At 44.2% G+C, this 20,329-nt stretch overlaps 1 protein-coding gene across 1 annotated transcript in view; it reads left to right on the top strand.

Moving 5' to 3' along the window:
• Positions 1-3,743: 3,743 nt before the first annotated feature.
• The window catches only part of TFCP2L1 (transcription factor CP2 like 1), a 34,515-nt gene continuing 17,929 nt past the window's right edge, over positions 3,744-20,329 (top strand). Inside the window, exons 1-2 of the mRNA XM_027879743.1 lie at positions 3,744-3,908; positions 8,101-8,252. Of these exons, the coding sequence (XP_027735544.1) occupies positions 3,847-3,908; positions 8,101-8,252 (214 nt within the window). The 5' untranslated portion in view covers positions 3,744-3,846. The remainder of the gene's footprint in view (positions 3,909-8,100; positions 8,253-20,329) is intronic.

The raw sequence follows: 20,329 nt of genomic DNA, 5'->3' as shown, positions 1-20,329 counted from the left end.
GGCCTTGCTCACTCTCAGTTTTTCCAGTTCAGTGTCCTCCTCCTCAGCTGTAACACATTCCTACTCCTGGTGGTAGCCACTGCCCAGAGCTGCTGGCCACCAGCTATGCCCTGAGGTGCTGTTCAGTAGAGGGCAATGGGAACCCACCTAGGTTGGTTTTCATCTGAAAAGTTGACCTGCATGGAATAGATGAGGAGACCTCAGGGGTCAGTGGGCTACCTGTGAGAGCCTGTACTTGCCACTAGTAGCTTTCCCAAACCCTGTCAAAGGCAAAGCAATGTTTTTCCAGCTTTTAGAATAATAAGGGTCGTATAAAAGCTGTTACTTTCTTCATTCATAATATTGCAATTGATTAAAACCTCAGGTTTTCAGTCCTTTCTAGTTTCAGCCTAGGAAGGTAGAGCAAATCAGCCTGTCACAGTTCAGTGACTTTTCCTGGTTATCTTGCAGAGCCCACTTAAATATAGTTCCCCCAAGAATTCCCTAGCTGAAGGCTGGAAACTTGTGAGCTGAAATACACACAGAGGGAACACAAAAGGCATCATGCTGACTTTTCTTCCTTAGAGCATATTCAGTGCTTGGATGACCATCTCAGTAAGCCTTCCCAAGACTCTGCAGCTCATTTCAGATCCCTGCAGATCATCCAGACAGGCCGTAACTCCATGGTCCATGCATCAGGAAAGAAGTGCAGTAATCCCTGAATAACCTTGACTAATGCCATAATGAACTAATGGCAACTTTTGGAAGCTCTTCGATACAGTATAATGTTCAACCTTGATCCTTTGAGTTTATCTGGGTCTTCATGAACACAGAATTGCTTAACTGACATAGAAGTTCCTGTTAGACTTTTCAGAAGCAATTCAGATGTTTGTGGTGGGAGCCCTAAAGGTATAGAGATGCTTTGTTTCTTTTCAGTTTGGTGAGAGTTAAGTGTTTAATTTCTTTTACAGGTCTAAATTTTTACTTAGCTATCTCTACAGTATTCTAATGCTCCCACACTCACATCCCTTTCTTCTAGAGGATAAAGGGAACAGAATATGTGACTGTGTCTCAGTCACTTCAGTGTAAGTTCTGCTAGTTTGGCTCTAAGTGCTGAGAAACTGATCAAAACTTTTTGACTCTCCAGTGAAGCAGATGAAGGTCATACATGTTTCCCACTCAGTGCTTAGCTAAAAGGATTGCAATGACCAGTGAAGCAGCAGAACAAACTTTTGAAGCAATAACATCTTAAACGGAAAGTGCAGATACTAATGCCTGAAGGTTTTGTGTTTGTTTTGGTTTTGGTTTGGGGTTTTTTTGTATGTGTGTTTGGGGTATTTTATTGTTGTTTTTCCTTTTTTAAAAAAATCAAAAGAATTTACATAGTTAAATAACTGTTTATCTTCATACCAGCTTGAACTCACTGGCACAGTACTTTTGTGTCCAGGCACAAATGGCCACAGAAAAATATACTTATTCTTAAAATACCTCTTTTTCACACAAAAAGTATCTCCAGGTTCTTCATAACATTACCTCTCGCAGGAGAATCCAGCAAACAAAATATTCACTCAGTCCCTTTTAATCATATGATCAAAGTATTTTACCATGGCAAATTGAACAAGCATCTAAAAAGAGATAAAGAGCAATGAGTACAGCAGAGGGAAGGAAATTACTTTGATCTGGGAAAGAGTAGGGAGAGCAAAGGGAGGTCTGGGTGAGAAAGCTGTAGGGGAGAAGAATTCTTCACTGAGGGGCTGTGTTAGGGAAAGAGGAAGAGCAGATGCTGGGTGATCAAGGAAGCCCCAGAGGGGAGCAGAGGAGGACTTGGTCTGTATGATGTGGTGGATTCTGAAGATCAGGAGAGGGTATTTGATGCTGTGGTACAAGTTTCCATGCTGGGGGAAGAGCAGCAATTAGACCAGAAGATGGCTGAAATTTCTTTCATGAGATGTAGACAAGGAATAAAGATGTCTTTTTCCTCAGATTTGGCTGAGCGAGAAATGGCAGGGACAGAAACATCTGGAAGACAAAGCTGCTGCCAGAGTGTTTGCAAAATTAATTAGCAGATCTCACCTTATTTTCTCCATTCAGCAACAGGCCAGAGAAGAAACAAAGCAGACTATTTTAATGTAATTTTTACTCCAACATATTTACTTTCCAGAAATATACTAAAGAAAATACTGACATGCCAGTCTTGATGGGATCCTTTGGGTGTGGTAATTTACTCTTACATTGGACTTCATATTTCTCCAGTTGGTGCAGCAAACTACTCAAACTGTGGGAGGATATTTACTGTTTAAAGAAGTTCTTGGACAGTTCAGCAAACTTTGTCATGTTTCTCTGTACAAGAACTATATGTAAGCTTTGCTCAATCAAGGTCTCAGATGTTGTGTGAGCAGAGCTAAGTATTTTTAAGAGTATAAAAAAGTGAAAAGATAACTCCACCAATTGGCTTTGTTAGAACCAGGAGTTTGTCTAGCTGTGTAGTGACAGAGAAACTACCTTAAAGGCACATTGATTTGTGCTATTTCTTAATGTGAAACTGGGACAGGCAGATATAAACAATGCATCTTAAAAACTTTTAGACTCATAGCATCTCTATGAACCTGCTGTTATCTTTCAGGTTACCTTTTCCTTCAGTTCAAGATACAAACAACCAATGCCTATACTGTGTCTGACACTACTTAGCTTGACCTAAAAATGATCTATAAGTGCTGTGATAAAATCAATATTCTATAATCATGGAAGAAGAATAGAAAAATCATCTGTCTGAAAAAACTCATCTGACAGTGAAATCTGACAGTGAATGCCAACAACTACCCTGAGTAAACTGGCTTTTTCTCAGCTGAAAGTTGACCAGGAACCTCATGGATAAGGTTCTTCTTCTGAAAGAAGCAATTAAGCTCTTTCTCCTGAAAACTGATTGAAATATGTTTAATGACTCAGAGTAATTAAGCATCTGTTTCCATTTCTCCTGGTGGATACACAAGAGAAAATGACCAAACGGGGAACCCTTCTACCCTTTTGTTTCCCCTCCACAAACTATCAGACCAGAGGATTAATGGGACAGGAAGGTGCCCTGAGAGCAGGGGGTTAGGAAAATGATGGGTATGTGATCCTGTGTGTGACGGATCAGGATCTGCAACTTGAAATGGCAAAGAAACAGATTTCTCCTTACTGAGAGGGGGAGTTGAGATAGGAAGCCCAGGAGGGTTTTGAAGGTTTAGGGGTGAGTTTAGTCCCTGACACTGTCCTCTTGTTCCTGCACCTCCTCTGGCAAATTTTGCCTCTCGCTCTCCCACTCGGAAAACACCCCGACACAAAAGTCACATGAACATGAGGCACCGGCCGGCGTAAGAGACAGACACCACCACAGCTAAAACAACCAGCTCATACAGAGACCTCAGCGGAACCTGAGCAGGGTTTCCACACAGATGTCAGATGGAGCTCTCAGGTCGCTCCCGCGGCTCCGCTTAAAACACAGGCAATTCGGTCAGGTCCAGCAGAGCCACGGGTCGCCGGGCTGGTCGCCTCCATCCCCTTCTTCCCTAGCCACGGCCCGTCAAACCCCGCTCCGGGCCGGGCCCGCCCCCGTCCTGCCCTCAGGGGCGGGCGCTCCGCCCCGGGGCTGGCGGGCCGTGCCCACCCGGGGGCCGGGGCTGGCGGCGGGGCGGGCCGGGGGAGGGCTCACCGGGCTCCGGAGCCCCGGCCCGACCAACCCGCGGCCGCCGGAGCTGAGCCATAAAAGCGGCGGGAGCCGCCGGGGTCGCGGCTCAAGTTGGCGGCAGCCGTGCCCGGCACGCCTGGGGTGGGCAGCGCGGCCGCCCCCTCCGCAGCCCCAGCGACCGCCGCCGGGCCGCCCCCAAGATGCTGTTTTGGCACACGCAGCCGGAGCACTATAACCAGCACTCGACTGGCAGCTACCTGCGGTGAGTCCCGGGCGGCGGGAGCCCCTGCGCCCTGGCACAGCGGTGTGTGTGTGTGTGTGTGTGTTTGGGGAGCGGGTGCCCCCGTCCCGCCACCGCCCTCTCGGCCGCCCGGCGGCACCACGGGCTTAGCGCCGCTCCCTCCGCCTGAGAGACCGCGGGCTCCTTTTTCTTGGTTTCCCCTTTCTTTTTTCCTTCTTTGTTTTTTAGCGCCTCGTTAGACAGCTCTGTGCAGCTTTGCTTTACCTCTTGTGCCGGGTTGCCTCTCCTCCGGGCTGAGGTAGTGCGGCTCCAAGGGAGGAGGTGAGGCGGCGGCGAGGCGCTGTCAAAAGTCTGTGGCAAACGCCTGCTGGCAAACTGAGAAGGCACGCAGTTTTATGGGGACGGCATTTCTTTCTCTGCTTTTTGGGACGATGTGTGAAAAGCTCAGAATTTCACTTTCTGAACTTGCCTAAACCAGCTTTTTCCTGCCTCCGCACAGTTGCGTTTAATTAAATGTGCCTAATTTAAGTACAAGGGCTGCTAAACAATAGTCTGTAACATGTGTAGCTCAAACCCGTGTTTCCTCCCTCTAAACGATGTGAAAGCAGGCAACTTTGGGAGTTTCCTTTTTGCTGGTTGCTTGTGAATTATTTGTTTTCTGAAGATGTAAAGCTCGGCCCCCAGCTGCTGTCTGCTGCCGCTGCTCCGCTAAAGGAGGATTTTTATGAATTATGACAGGGGAGAACCGGGCCGTGGCCCAAGAGCCTGACTTTCAAATGTACCCCCAAACAACCCCTCTTGAGAGAGCATTGAGTTTGTCTGGGGAAGTACTTCCAACACAGATAATACTTCCTTTTCAAGGAGACACTCTATCTTGACTATTCCTACTCCTTATCATTGTATTTACAAATGAATTTTTTTTTTTTACCTAAACAATAATCTCCCATTATCAAGTGATACAATACTGTAAGATTCTTGCTTTCTGGCAGCTTCTCCACTTCATACAAGATTCTTCATGTCGTCCCTCTGTATCAGTAAGTCAGTTTCACAACATGCGTGTGCCAAAAGTCTTGTTCTCTTGCTTTGCTCTTGCAGATCTGAGTAGTTTAGGAAAGCGAGGACGGCAGTAGCAGAGGAGCATCAGCATTGATACTTGTGTGTATTCTCAGCATTAGAGAGTGTTTATGGTGCTTCATAAACTCCATGGATTTGTTGCACGGTGCTTCAAGATCATCAAGTCTGGGTCAGGCTTGAGTCCACAATTTAAATTTCGTCTAATTGGCCAGAAAACACATTCACTGATTTTTGCTGGCTTGATGCTAGCTAGGGGATAAAGGATACCTTTCTGTCAGGAAGGCTGCTGGTATGGCGGTGACCTGTCCATGTTTTAGGAACAAACTTCAGCTTTAGTGAGTATCTGTTATTGTGACCATGGTGTTTTTGATTTGGTACTAAAAGCTCTAAAATCAGTTTTATGGCAACAATGCCCTCGGGTGTTTCAGGGAAGATTGGTTGAACAAAACCCTCATTTTTTTTTGTATAGAGACCTCTTAATTCTGGCCAATTCACTTTCCATGAGAATGTGTCAAGACATGCATTTCTAAGAGGGGCATTTTTCTGCTGAGCTGTGCCTTTCTGAAGGTTTTCTATACCCCCTTGTAGGGACTCTGCACAGGAAACTGAAACAGTACAATTCTTGAAGTTGCTGTAAGAAAAGTTTATATAAATTATACTTTGCAGAGATCAAAGGCTTTCTGTGTATCTGAGACATCCATGTAAGTTCTACCATACCTCAGTGGCATTTGTAGCTAGAGCAAGATGATATTACAGAAAAGTCCTTGTAAATTTTAATTCAGTTTTTAGGAAAACCCAGTACATGTTTTACTTTCTGTTCTGTCAGCTGACTGAACTCTCAAATAACTTTTTCTCTTCTTGGGTAAGCAACAGCCTAATTGTTGGTTAAGACCAGAAGTGGAAAGTTTTAACATAAAGGTGAAACTTGTGAGAGTTTTAAGAGGTTCACTTTTTTTTTTTTTTTTTTTTTAAGAGTTGACTTTTGTGGTGGCTTATATATTTAACTTAAAAATTCTTTTAAGCCTTCACCTTCTTATTTCCAAACACCTCTAATAAGGTGAAATGTTTTAGAAGGTCTTGACCCAAAGCCATCTATACCACAGGCCATTGGTTCAAATGCTCCAGGAATAAAAATGTAATTGAATTGTGTTGCTTCACTGGGGCTTTAATACGCTGAAGTTTTTCAGAAACCAAATCATGGATTCCTCCATGCTTACCATCTTCAGCAGTCAGACAGCTGTTCTGGCAAGTGCAGGGGTGCTAGCAGCCTGATGTGAAATATGGTATTGGCCAAATTTTGATTTCCTCTTGCCTACATTTCTCAGTTGTTTCAGGTGAGTAGGTGTACAAATTACTCATCCCTAACTGTTAAACCCGGGCCAGACTTTGTGCACTGTTTCTGCTGAACTGCAGAAGTTTTGGGCTTCGGAGTTTTTGACCTGTTCTCGTCTGTAAAGCTGCACACATTCCAATGGCATTGTGCAGATGCGTGTGTTAAGAGCAAATGTTGGCATCCGGGGTGAGCAAGATGACTCTGGAGCACTATCAGATCCTGCATGTGTGTGGAGCAATGCTATCTATTTCAGAAATCTACTGCAGGCATTTCTGTCACTTCATTACTGTAGTAAATCATCGCTAAGGAAAAAAACCCTCTCTATGGCAGCAGTTAGGCAAGAGCTGTGATTATGTCAGTAATGCCAGTAAGCAAACGGGGCTGGATGCCTTCGAGTGGGTGATAATATGGAGGGTGTGGGGTTGGAAGGGAGAATGGAAACAGAGATGGGTGTTTCTTTTCTCCTGTTTGTGTCTGAAATGACACATTTTGCTCTTTGGCTTTATTTTGCCATAAATAGGAGTACCGATGTTTGAACTAGGCGTTTCAGCAGTTTGCTCTAAACTGCTGCACCGTTTCACTCATGACCTGGGTAGCCTTCAAGGTTGTGGGTGCTACAAGTGGATCATTAACTGAAGAGGCAAGGCAAAAATTCTTAATGCCCTTTCAGGGAGCATGCCTGTACATGCTGGCATGTGCCTGGATGTTTTTTCTTAAAGCTTTTTGTGTATGAGATAATCAAAAGGAGCAGAACTGCAACCTCTGTAATGGGAATCTTAAGTCTTTACATATCTGGAGGAAATGGAGGAGAAAAACAATCTTATTCTGAACTGTCTCTGTGTTCAACATAATCCTCCTAATTTGGAAGGATGTTAATGTCTTAAGTAGGTGGACACAATGATCAGAAGTGTTTGTGACTTGGGTAAGGCTAGTGTGGTTCTTCAGTATCAGACAGGCTGAGGCAAGGATGCTTATTCCTGGCATCTCATTTTGTACTAATCAACTAATCATTTGTTGAGCTCTCAGTCTTGCTAATACCAGTTTTGCTTGGGGATTAGCGTGGGTTGGGATCAGCCTGACACTAAATCAGCAGGCAGGTCAGCATCAACATCTTGTAATGAAGTGAGGACAGGGACTATGTGCAGGTCCTGGTGAAGCTGCTCCTGAGCACCTGGGTGTACATTTATGGAGGTGGCCCAGTGCTGACTTAAGAGCTATGTGGTTACTTGGGACCAGGCTTATTAGAGTGCAGGGAGATCTCATGAGTTAATTAATCCAGCAGTTTGTGCCATTATTTACCTGAATGTCTTCTTTTTACACCAGAGCTATGTCTGTTCCTTGCCCTTGGTTCGTACTTGTAGACATTTTACTAACCAGACATTCAGCTGTCGAAGTGCCCTTTCTTGCTTTTTTTTTCCTGAAAGGCCTTCATCTGAGAACCCAAGGACTGTTAAACACATGTACTTCCACAAGGATGAAGAATCTATTTTTGGTATTTTTTTCCTCATCAAGAAAACTGCTTAACTGAAAAGTAAATCTGATTTAATTTTTAAAAACATAAATTAATTCTCATACATTCTATATTGCCATTCTATCTATGTTCTTTTTTGTACTGTGTTGGTGTCCTAGAGGCAGAAGTTGCCTGGTTACTTTATACAGGCAGAATTCTTTCTCTTTTAGCCATTTTAACTCTGTTTCTTCAGAGACCATCTCCATTATACCAGATCATGAGAACCAAGTGCAGATTTAGGCTAGGATGTTCCATATACTCTTTGAGACTGAATGTGTGTGAATTGTATGTTGCAGAGATGTCCTTGCGCTGCCGATTTTCAAGCAGGAAGAGCCGCAGCTGTCTCCTGAGAATGATGCCAAACTGCCACCCTTTCAGTACGTCCTCTGCACAGCCACATCACCTGCTGTGAAACTGCATGAAGAAACCCTGACCTACCTCAACCAAGGTAGGGTTTGCACTACACTGAAGAAGAGCACATTTCCTGGGAACAGTTCATTAGGGATTTAATCCCATGCTTGTCTCACCGGGAGGGCAGTGGGATGGGAAAAGAGGGATAGAGATGGGGAGGGGGCTTGAGGAAAAGAGGAGTATTTAACTTTTCATATTTAGATACCAGTTTATCAACTATTATAAAATAATGAAGTACCACTGATTTAACTGTTGACTTAAAGCAGTGTTGTAGCATGTACAGTTCCCTGTGCCCAAGTACTGGCGAGATGTCAGACAAGTTAACCTGCAGCCATAAGGCCAGACTGATAAGCAGATGGGCAAACTTTGGGTTGGGGAGGACTCTTAACACTGCAATTCCCCTGGCACTGCTGGAGGGCATTGCCAGAAGATAGTTAACAGGTATCCAAGGGCTGCTCTGTGGTCTGGGCAGAGCATGACATCACTCACACTGGCTTGGAGATACGACTCTGCTCAGTGCCTAACTTGACAAGTTGCCAGGGTTCAGTGCATCAAGGCCCTCTGTAACTGACCTCATAGGCTGGTTTTTACTCCTGGATAAACAAACACTGTGTGTTTCTCTACACTTTCCCCCCCTGCCCCCCCATCCCCTTTGGCAGAATTTATACAGACACATCTCTGGTTGGTTTTTGGCTGTCACTTCGCAGCACCTCCTGCATGTGGGTCTTGAAGGGATCAGACCTCTCCAGACACAGATTATGCTAACATACTATGCTTATTTTCTGCCAGGCAGTAAACAAGGGCATTAGCCTGACAACAACCTGGAGGGTGTCTGAACTGTTACTGAGATCCTTTCCTGCTTCAGGGCACTGCTCCAGCTCTTTAAGCTTCATGCACTGAGGATGCTCACTTGAGTGCCTCCCTGGATAGATTTCTCTCAATGCTGGTAGAAATCAGAGACCTGATCTCCTCTGGACTCTGGCCTCAGGTGTAGCTGGCTGCTGGATCTGTAGTGGTAGCTGGTAGACCCATGGAGCCCCACAGAAAGATCATCTGAGTACTGCAGGCTTTACCCAAGGAGCCAGGTTTTCCTGTCACATCAGCTGGCACTGTTCTGTCTCCCAGGATCAAAAAATGCTTTGGATGTCTCCCAGTTTATCCATCTAAACAGCAGACTTCAGGAGATGACATGGGGCGTATCAAGGGTGAGATTGAGATGAATCTTTCTGTGAAACGTATTTCTTTCCTGTTTTGGGATAAAAGATTTTGTTGTGAAAAGCAGCCAATGGCCAATTATTTTAGCATACATGAAGCAGTGCCTGCTATTTTACCTTGGTGAGGAAAAAGCTAGACAACTCTTTATACAATTCCACAAGTTTTAAAAAACTCTGACTGGACTAGTCTGTGTTTTCCTATGCAAAGTAAGATGGTTACTGCCCTTCAGATAGACCATGCTGTGTTTTGGCTTTGTCCTGGCTTGCTATTGCAAGGAGTTGTTTCTTGCTACAGCTTGACACAGTACTGACCTGTTTCCTTGGCACTTCTTGGGTATCATCTGTCTTTCATCCCTCAAGGAGAAAGGTGGGATGTGTTCTTGTAGAATGTACCCTGGAGAATGAGGCTTGACAGGCCTGGAGGACCAAAGCAGAGATGAGGCTGGGAGGAGCGGTGCAGTGAGGCAGAGTTGGTAAGGTGCTGGGGGAAGAAGTGGACCCTCCATAATTCTGTTGGCTTGCCACAGTGCATGGAAGCAGCACTTTCTCCTCAAGGGGTGATTAGTAGTAAAAGGTGGTGCATCTTTTGACAGTTGACTGGCTCACGGCTTTCAGTTCCCCTTGGCGGGAATTCTGCATCTGCCTGCTACCTTATGAGCATCCACACCTCACTTATTTAAGCTCCCAAGCAGTTTGTCTTCCTCCTTACACGAGTTGCTCTGGGTTTTTTGAAAAACCTCTTAAAATTCAAGGCTCTCTGTATGTAGATTGCTTGTTTGCTTGTTTTGGTTTGGGGTTTTTTTTGTGTGTGTGGTTTTTTTGTTTGTTTGTTTTTGTGACCTTGCAGTGTACTTGCTTTAAAAGCTGTTCTGCTCTACTCCAAGAGGCTGTTTCAGAGTCCACGCCATTGGCTGCACTCTGGCTCCCAGCACTGACCCTCTCCCGTAGCAAGGGCAGACCTTGACTGTAAATTTGTCTGATATGTAGTTTGCCTTGATACTAAATCCATTAGACCAAAATCCCTTGCCTGTGCTAGTTAGTAAAAGGGGCATGGAGTGTGGTCGCGCGTGGATATGAGCTGCTGTGAGAAACTTGTGGGTTCACTAGAGGTAGCTACAGATATGAGGAGACAAGGATGCTGGACACACCTTCCAACCAGCTGTGGTCAGAGCTGGGGTGTCTAATTGCTGTTGGTGGGATATCGGTGAGAACGCTGCCTTGGGTTAAAAAGGGATGAGGATTTAAAGGCTCTGTTGGAAAATTAATCCCATTAATAGAATTATGTTGTATGAGCTTGAGGAGGTCTGTGAAGGGGACCTTGGGGCAGCCAAGGTTTCTGGAATCAATATTCCTGGCACGGCAGAGGAGCTGACTGACTCCAAAGCACTGTGATCCAGCTGCAATGCCACCGACATCTCATGAAGCAATTTAGACCATTCCCTACACCTTTTCCCCTTACGCTGACTGTAAGCCAAGGGACATCTCTTGCACCTTACCCTCTCTCTGTGTTTATCATGGCTTGGTCAAACACTGTTACATAAAACTTCCCTTATTGCTTGTATGCTTGGGTGTTGGGATGGATTGCTTTAGCAAATGGGTAACTTCATTAATGAATGTCCCTCCAGCCTGCCTGTGTGTCAGTCATAGCTAGCTCCTAGTAAGGTAGATAGAAAGACACAGTGACTGTCCCAGTACCAACAAAGCAATTCACATCCAGCGTGGTTACTTTCCCAAACTGTGAGTAGAGGGTATGGGATATTTTCGTTGTTAGGTACTCTTGCCACTTGCTCTTCAGATGCTCCTTCTGAACTCCAAAACTCTTCACCCCGCAGTAACTGATCTTTTGTCGCTGTGAAACAGCTCTGCTTATTGCCCTGAAACATGTTCTCCACATGTGAGTGAGTGGACCAGCTCAGGAGATAGTTTATAGGCAGAACTGGATGGAATAAAGGTCAGGCCTCACAGAGCTATGGAATGTGGAAAGCTGGAAGTACTGGGTAGAAACTTGAAGGCCAAGTTGCATAGCAGAGATAGAAGAGGAACCAGTGGAGAGTTTGAAGTGAGATCTGAAAGGATTTCTTAAGGGCTGAAGGACTGAAGGATGAAGGACTATCCAGTGGCTATATTTGTATACAGGGGAGAGAGCTCCAGGCTTGTGGAACATAATGACTTCTCATGAGCCTTGCTTCTTGCTGGATAGATCCAGAGAGATGGCCAGTGGTGCTGAAGAGGAAGAGGTCTCTGGCCTGGGCTTTTCAGAAGAGTGGAGGTTGAGAGGACTCCTGAGCTGGAGACCGGAGCCCAGTGTTTTCAGCAAAGGCAGGGGAAGTATTTGTGAGGGAGCACAAGGGAATGAGTTTAGCTGTAGTGTTAAGTTGACTTGGGGACATTCGGCAGTGGCAGAGTCCCAAGCTTGTCTACTCCAGTTTGAAACCATGAGTGCTTGCTGGCCACAACTCTAGAACCAGCCTGTAAATGAAGTAACTGGAGTCAAATCCTTAGCTCGGTTTCCAAAGACTGACTCATTACACTTGTCTTTCCTGATCTCTTACCCCCCTGCCTTCCCACATTCCTTGGAAAACTGGAGCCAAATTGAACACAGGCTTAGTTTGCTATTCTTTAGGGCAGTTCCTTCATTAAGAGGTCTTTACTGGATCTCAGGAGGATTACTCATCCGATGGGACAAAGTGTAGGCTTATTAGTATGGTGTTTCAACACCACTCCACCTTCAGTCTACAAAACCGGTAAAGGTGCTGTCCTCGCATTAGAAGCTGCTGCTGGCATTTCTCCTTTGGTCAGGAATCACATCTGTCAACAGAGCTACACTGTCCAGAAGTCTGCAGCACAAACATGGCCTAACGTTTCTGGAACTAGCCTGCCTTTTAGCACTATTTCAGTGTCTCTTGTGGATAGGGATTTTCAGACAAACAATCAACCAGCAACCATATTACAAACCACTGCTTTAGCAAGACAGTTTGATGCAGTGCATATTCCATGGTCTGCAGTCATATGGGGTGGGGTTTGACCATGGCTGGTTGAAACCAGTTTCAAACATGGAGAGAAATGGGAGCAATGAAAGGTGGTTCCAGAAATTGCAGCAGGAGGAATGTAGAGGAAACAAGCACTGTGTACAGTAGATCTGAATGCTAATAAATGTGAGGAAATAAAATCATTCCTTTAAAAAATAAAATGCCAAAAATCACAAAACCCTGAAAGTCATTGCTCAAGGGAATCAGCTGTAGTGCCAGAACCACATGTGGACTTTGAGCTGTTCGAGTCGTGATTTTGTTTCATGACCAGCATTAGGCTGGCTCAGAGCCTCGGATCTCAATTACTTCAAATAGAGGGTGGTTAAGGTTGATGGCAGAGGGTCACTGAGAGCAGGCTGTGTGACAAATCCAGCCCAGCTCCCCAGTGGTTCTTCAGAGTAACTGGCCGTCACCTGCCTGTAAAGTTTTCCTGGGCTCTGTTCAGCTCTGCAGATCTGCAGTGTGTGACTTGTGGTTCTTGGCCATGTGAGGATTTTAGTATACAGCTGGTTAGGGTTTGGAAGGCTGCACGTCTCTGCTTTACTGTGACTTCCAGGAGTCAGGCTTATTGCCAGTCCTAGATGGTTCAGAAAACAAACAAGCCAAAATCAAAAACCATGAGAGTACACCACTAACACCTGAGGAAACCTGGGATGATACTGGGAGTGTTGCTGTGGAGGTGCATGAGCAACAAATGCCTCATGGAGCTAAAGATGGAATTAGTTTGAGTCTGGATCACACCTAAACAAAAGCCCCACATTTCAGTCCAGGCTGCAAAGGCATATATGCCAGGTTCAAGACACATGTTCGTAAGCTGGTGCCCTTTAAACAGGGCTGCATTTAAAACCTGCTGGGTCTTGTCCTGCCTCAGCTCACTGCAGATGTATTCTGGTTTCTCCTCCAAAGAAAGGTGTAGAAAGCACTGGGCAAGGAGCAGCTGAGGAGGACACTTTGGAGTCAACTGCTAATTGTTTGGGTAGGAGATGAAACTGCTTACAACAGAAGGCAAAAGAGAACCTTTGCCTCCCTTAAAAAGTCTAAAGTTCAAATTTGGTTGTCTAATCTTCTACAGCCAGAGAACCCAGTTTTAAACACTGGGATTTACAGTAAATGAAAAAAAGCTGTTTTGTATTGACGTTAACTCCTACGTAATTGAGTTTTTATGGGGTCACAACTGCCTGGATGTTTGTAGTTTTCCTGGAACAATTCTTTATTTGCCTAAATGAAGTGTAGAGAAGGCTGAGTGACCAGCTCTGGCTGGGTGTGCTTCTGGTTTAATTATAGCTCTGTTTGTGGGGATATTTTTGCTTTGTCCTGTGCTGGTCACTACCATCGCTGACCAGGGCCTGGGCATTTGTAGGAGCTCTGCTGCTGGTGGCTTTTCCCTGTGGACATGCACTCCACCCTTGCCGGAGATGACAGGCACAACAATGCCTTTTGTTGTTGAGACTGAGCACCAGGTACTCCATGGTGTCTCCCCTCCTACGCATCCTTGTTCCCTGATCGTTGTGGACTGCCATACTGCTCCTTGACCCCTTTCCACTCTGTTCCTGGGTTTGGATGGCTTAAAAAATGCCTACCGAAGCTGGTTTGTCTTTCCCATGTCTAAGACTGGCTGCTTGGTGTTTTTGGTTCTTGTGGTGCACTTCATATTCAGAAAAGGAATTTGTCTCCTGCCTGACTTTGAAGACAGCTCTGAGTAGGTTCTAGTGTCTCAGCCGAAGCCATTAATTGTGCTAGAAGCAATTTCCCCATATGTTTGGCAGCTCTGTCTTCACTTGGCAGCCCAGGATAAACAACCCTGTCTCCAAACCACACCATCCCTCAGCTCACTATGAATCTTACTTCAGATGACAGGGCACCTCTGTGTAAGTAGAGCATCTGACTTCTGTTGTCCCTAGGAAGCTAGAGTCTCAGTTGTCTTTTAAGCAAGAGGCTGTTTTCTATTCTTTATGTAATCCTTTCTTCTGTTGCTAACATCTGGATAAAATTCAAATGGAACTATGAACTTGCTGGACTGTAGCCTGTGCACAACTCCTACTGGAAGCCCCTAGATTGCATTTTCTTCTCCCATAAATCTTAAATATCTGTGAAGGAAGGGAGTGCTCAGAAGTTTCTCGGACTGTAGTGAGAAATGTGAGAACAACTGGAAGATTTTTCCCTTGTATTCCATGTAATTTTTTTACTTTACCCCATTACTTATATTTACTTTGAGATTCCTCTGATTATGATAGTGAAATTTTTGCCTGTGATTTTACAGGCTTTGGTGTTTGTATCAATGTACCTACCAAGCTGAGAAGATGTGGAAATTTTCCAATTAGCCTCCTCTAATTTGCAGTGTCCTAAAAGACTGCATTTTGGTAGCACTAAAAAGCTTAAGAAATACTGGAGGTTTGACATGATTTTTTATAGAAGTAATATACTTTTTTGTAAGAGAATATACTTTTTTTTTTTCCCCTAAAGAGGTAGGGGAAAAACCCACTTTTTCTCCCATTTGCTTCCTACCAAGAATTTAATATGTGGTCCTGAAACTAGACAGCAAGTACTGGAGCAGTGCTCTTGTCCTAGCTTGGTTCCACATTTGTGAGCAGTGTGGAAGGTACAGTGTGCTTTGATAGGGTGGTTGCCAATCACATCCCCTCCCCTTCCCTCTGGTAGGCACTGATTGAGCAGCCACATGCAGGACTGGGACTTGCTTTCTCGCAGTGTATTAACTGCAGAAGTGTGGTGAAGGAAGGGACTTACCTGAGGGCATCTGAGGGAGCTGCCAGGTGGGGTCAGGAAACATACTCAGCTCTTCTGCATCCCTCCTCAGCACCCTCACCCAGGACCATTCTTTTCAGTTATCTGAAACTCAAGTAAATATTACACACAAAGCTACTCTTACAGAGCTATAAAACCTGTTGTCCAAACTGACTTAGAACGGGTTGAAACCAGAAAAAGCCTGTATTTTTTAGTTACACAGAGGGGGCTGAGGTTTTCTGAGCTGGACAGATGTGACTAAGATAATCCTGAGTGTTTCAAGTATGTGCTAGAGAAGTGGAAATACAGGAAGAAACTATTTTCACAGTGTAGATGTTTTTTTTTTCAGCTGTCAGAAGTCTGTAATTTCTTCACTGATTAATTTGTATTAAAAGTCAAAGTTTATAACATGGGTTTAGATTAGGTGGGATCCAATGAAGTGGATGAGGTCTATGCAAGAGAAGCCCAGGCGCACACAGTGAGTGTAGCAACTGGGGTGTTTCTATGTCTTCTGGTGTGTTTTGTGTCCTTGATTCAAAGCTGGACTGTAGTCTTCAGGGATTTAAATGAACCTCCCCCTCTTCTGAGTGGAAACCACTGTAAATGAGTATTTCTGTTAGTGCCTGTTTAGCTATGAAGTGTCATCACTGTAAAATAGACCATCTTCAAAAGTCTGGGGAGGGTAGGGCTCTGTCAGGTGTTCATGTAGTAAACGAGCAGTGAAATTTTCCTGCAGCAAACTTGGCTCTGAGGCATGTGTTGGCTTTCCCACAAGAAAGAGGTAGGAAAAGAGAAATAGGGGGACAAAGAAACCCCCTTGATTGGGGGCAGGTTGTAAAAGGAGGAAAAACATAAACGTGATGGCAGCAAAGCTTTATGGTGTGGTAGTGGAATTAGCAGTTATTGCTCTGCTGTGTTCCTGTGATCTTGCTGCCCTGGTGGCAGTAGAGCAGGTATCCTCGGTGCTGAACTCAGGACAGGTACCAGAACACGGTGGAGCTAAGGCGCCTTTGCTGCAGGGGGGAACAGGCAGGTGGCAGGTGAAGGGCAAGACTGAATACTAAAAAGCAAGGTGGGTAAATTGTGGTTCTGATTGCCACAGTATGAGAAAGTTCAGAAGGAGACCACACAGGAGTTTAATGAGCATTGGTTGTGACTGGGCAGTTTAATGTGGACGCAATCTGGATACTGAATATCAGAAAATGGGAAGATACAGCAAGGAAAAGGCGTTCAGTGTGCTCAGTCTCTGGCTGCTGTGTTGAAGATAGGATGTGGGGCAAGATGAGCCTGCACTGTGAGGTTGTTTCTAATGATCCTTTTGCATTTCCTGGCCCACAGCTTGTCCTCCTTTGCAGGATTTCCATGTTCCTAGTGTAGTGGGAACTTTCAGGGTGGCCTATTGTGTAGCTGGTGAATTCATAATATCCACTGGATAAACATCTACAGCATTTTGTCAAATGAGGCTGCAGTAAGCAACTGCAGAATATCCACTGCCATTTGTGGCTCAGGGATTGAGGATTCTGCTTTTGCTTCTTTTCCTGCAGTTTCCACACATGGAACACTTAAACAAGTCTTATGCTAATTTTTATTTTTGCTTGTGACTGGCTAAAAAGGTGTGGGTAATCAAGCATGCAAGTTCAGATGCCAGCTCTGTTGTCACTCTTGTCTGTTTACCCTGGGGTTTTATTAATCTTTCTTGTCAGAAAAATCTTTACCTGATGCCCTGAAGTTGTGTTTGGCTGTTTCAAAGGTGATCCTCCTGCCTGCTGGATGTGCTTTGGTTTGGGACGATAAATGCTTGCTTTTTTCCCTCCCCCTCCTTCTGCATGCTGCATTTTACTGTCAGCATTCCTTTACCTTTATCTGTGCACTCTTGAGGATGTCCATATAAAGTTGCTAAATGGAATTTTTATTGGCCAGCTTGGCTTAATAATCAAACAGTTTCCAGGCTGGTTCTGTCCAGTGCTGTGTGGATCCATTCTGAGAAAGAGGATTCTCTGTTGTTTTTTTCTTCTTTCCACAGATTTTGTAGGGGCTGTATTGCTTGGTCGAAGGTTAGGGTTTAATTAATTGCTGGAAAGACTAGTAGACTACTTTGCTAGATTAAGTAAGGCCTGAGTCATATCAGCCTGGAACATCAGCATCCTAATTGGAAATTAGTGTATCGTGTCGGTGTATTGTGCAGAAAACCACAGAATACATAGTGCAAGTGGCCCTTGAAACATAACACCAAAACAAAGAAAAGCAAGCAGGATATTGTGGTTGTGTAGTAGATACTTCTTGAACAAAATGTAACTTTGAGCTTGCAATGGTGATAATATTTCTTAATCAGAAATTACCTACAATTCCTGATGGCTGACCAAATTCCGTGGAAATCAGTAAGATGTTAAAGCTTGTTGTTAAAGATGTTAAATGCTTTTGAGCAGGTCAGAGCATTCCTGTGTTGAACTAAATTATTTTTCATCTGTTGTAAATTGTTAACTTTCAGTTCTTTTGTCCTCAAATTAAGTGGTCACACCTGTGTTTCATGTGCATTAATTACCAAATTAAAAAAAAACTAAGCAGTCTATAAATCCTCCTTCAGATAGTTGCAATTGCTTTATGAATTACCAACCAGCAGCTTTCTGGACCTGGGTGGTTACTACTTTGCTGGATACTACTCTTGTTTGTAAAGCAAGTTGCTCAAACTCTAATCTAGGAGGAGATTGCATAAATTTGCTGTTGCTCAGGGAATGTCCGTTTAAAATACAAATTATAGTATATCATCACCCACCCAGGTTTTTATTGGTGCCCCTGAAGCTTTCAATGAAGAGGGGAGGCAAATTGCATCTCAGGAATTTACTGTGGTTTTCTAAATATTTATTACTGTTCTGTTCTCTGCCTGAGGTAGGAAAAGGAGGGTTGTGGTGAGTGAGGGAAGCACTGGTTGGTACGGACATGCAGAGGCTGCTTCAGCATCAGCTATGCTGGGGATTTGTTTGCAGAGTGTTCATTTTAGACAGTGACAGAGATGCTTTAGGTGCCCCATGTGTCCACTATTACACTGTGACTGGTAGCCGGGCTGGTCACCAGCTTTGAAATGATCTCAAACATGTGTTGCCTATGGTGGTGCAGCTGTGGCCAGTGTTGAGAGTGTGGTAGGAAAAGGTTTCAACATGTTGCTGGCCTTTAGCTCTGGGTGATGACTACCATTCTGCTAAAGGGGAATGATCTAAAGCAGCCACCACTGCTCTCTATTGCCACAGTTGTTTTTTTCAGGCTGTATCTTCCATCTGAGTCCACTAGATGTTGAACCCATGTCAGCTGAGGACCAAATACTGCCCAGGTCCTGGACCTAGGCCATTCAAATCAAATCACTGCAGAGTCTCAGCACTGGCACCCTCTGCAGCTGTCTCCAGCTTTTACCGCCAAGTATTGACTTGGAAGGTTGTAGTCTGACCTGTTTTAATCTCTATTTCCATCTCAGACAGATGGAAAAATTCAGTATGGGGAAACTCGGTATTTCAGCATTATGTTTTGGGCTTAGCTACTTACAATCTGTCTTGGGAACTGGAAATACAGATTGCTTTAGTCACACTTGCTGACATGCCTCTTTACAGATTTAGATACCTGACTAAGAATGATCTGTTACTGATTTAGTTTTATCAGAAAATTGTCAGTCTATGCCTTCCCGTGCTGGTGAATCAGTGAGTGATAGAGGATTCACAGATGATCTGTGTATCAGAGCCTTGTGTGACTTCTTTGCCCTCTTTGACGCCAGGGGGAGTTCAGCTTTCTTCAGGTTAGGTTGCTATTGTTGACTTTATTTCACAAAATGATTTTTTGTCATGTCCAAGTCATCATTCTTTAGGACTTTTATTCCCCTGCAGTTATAGTTCCAGGGCTGAGACTGTAATTCACTATTTCAGGACTTTTGCTGATAGCAATGGTGGAAGACATAAGGTGAACAAGGTTTGGAATGTCTTTTTCAAGGAAAAGGTATAATCCAAGCAGTTTTGTGCTATAACAGTACAAGTATCTGAATGCTGTCCATGCTAACGAATTATGGGTACCATGGGCAACTAAGCAGTGAATTTGCTGGAAAGCTCTAAGGGGAATAAATTCAAAATCAGTACCAAAAGATTGATATATAAAGGAACATTGAGAAATTAGGACTGAATTCTCACTGACAGAGCTTCACAGAGAGGGAAATAAACTGCATGTTTTCTGAAGCTTGACTGGGAGCAGTCTTGTTTCATAGTTGTTCTGTATAGCAACTAGAGTTAAACATTCTGAGTTCAAGGGGAAAGCAGTCAGCATAAAATACCATTTTGATTGAGGTTTTTCCTGGCATAAACTGCATTCCAGGGCCTCCATCAGATGACCCATGTATCTTTCATCAAAGCATTTTATTTCCTCTTTGGCTTTCTGTTTAATATTAACTCTATCTACACTGCAGTTTCTTTTTTTTTTTTTTTAGTAGGCAGAATCCATTTCTAACTCCATCCAAGGTGACTCGCTCCTGTCAGATGGAGGGAGATGTATGGTGCCTGCTGGCTGCCAGGTTGCAGTACTGTTTCTATCCCATTAAGTGGTGGAAGATGCAAGTTGCAGAGTTTGAGTGCTTGATGCTACTGGGAAAGGAACATGGCCAATGTTTTTATGCTTATTATTTTCTTTTGTCTCATTGGAACCACAAATAAGTGAATCAGGCTGACAAAAGAGTAAGAGTGTATGAGTACGTGAAGGTGTCCCAAAAACCTGTTCATTCCTGAGATATTTGCTGAATGGCTGGCAGTGCTTCTGGTTTGACCATTGCCTTCCATAGCACAGCTCATGTCACTAAATTTGGCTGTCCCTGTTAGTGCATCTGAGTACAGTCACAGATATATTTTACTGTCCTTTGGGCACTCATGGTCTCAGAACCATAATTAATTTTCTGTAATGATGAATTAGCCTTGTATTTGCATGGGAATGAACTGTAAGTGCAAGAGTTGCTTGGCTGTGTAAATTGGTTTGAGATGAGGAACTGTATCACTCCATAGCTGGTGAAACCTATCCCCAAACTGAACCATTGAGCAGCCAGGTAGTTCATAGACAAACATGTGCAGCACATACAAGTACACAGTACAAGAGACGTGGCACTTAGA

Source organism: Empidonax traillii, unplaced genomic scaffold, assembly GCF_003031625.1.
Source record: "Empidonax traillii isolate 1590-97213 ecotype Southwest subspecies unplaced genomic scaffold, ASM303162v1 scaffold57:size2250009, whole genome shotgun sequence".
In the NCBI taxonomy this organism is placed as follows: domain Eukaryota; kingdom Metazoa; phylum Chordata; class Aves; order Passeriformes; family Tyrannidae; genus Empidonax; species Empidonax traillii.
This window is presented reverse-complemented; position numbering and strand designations above follow the sequence as displayed.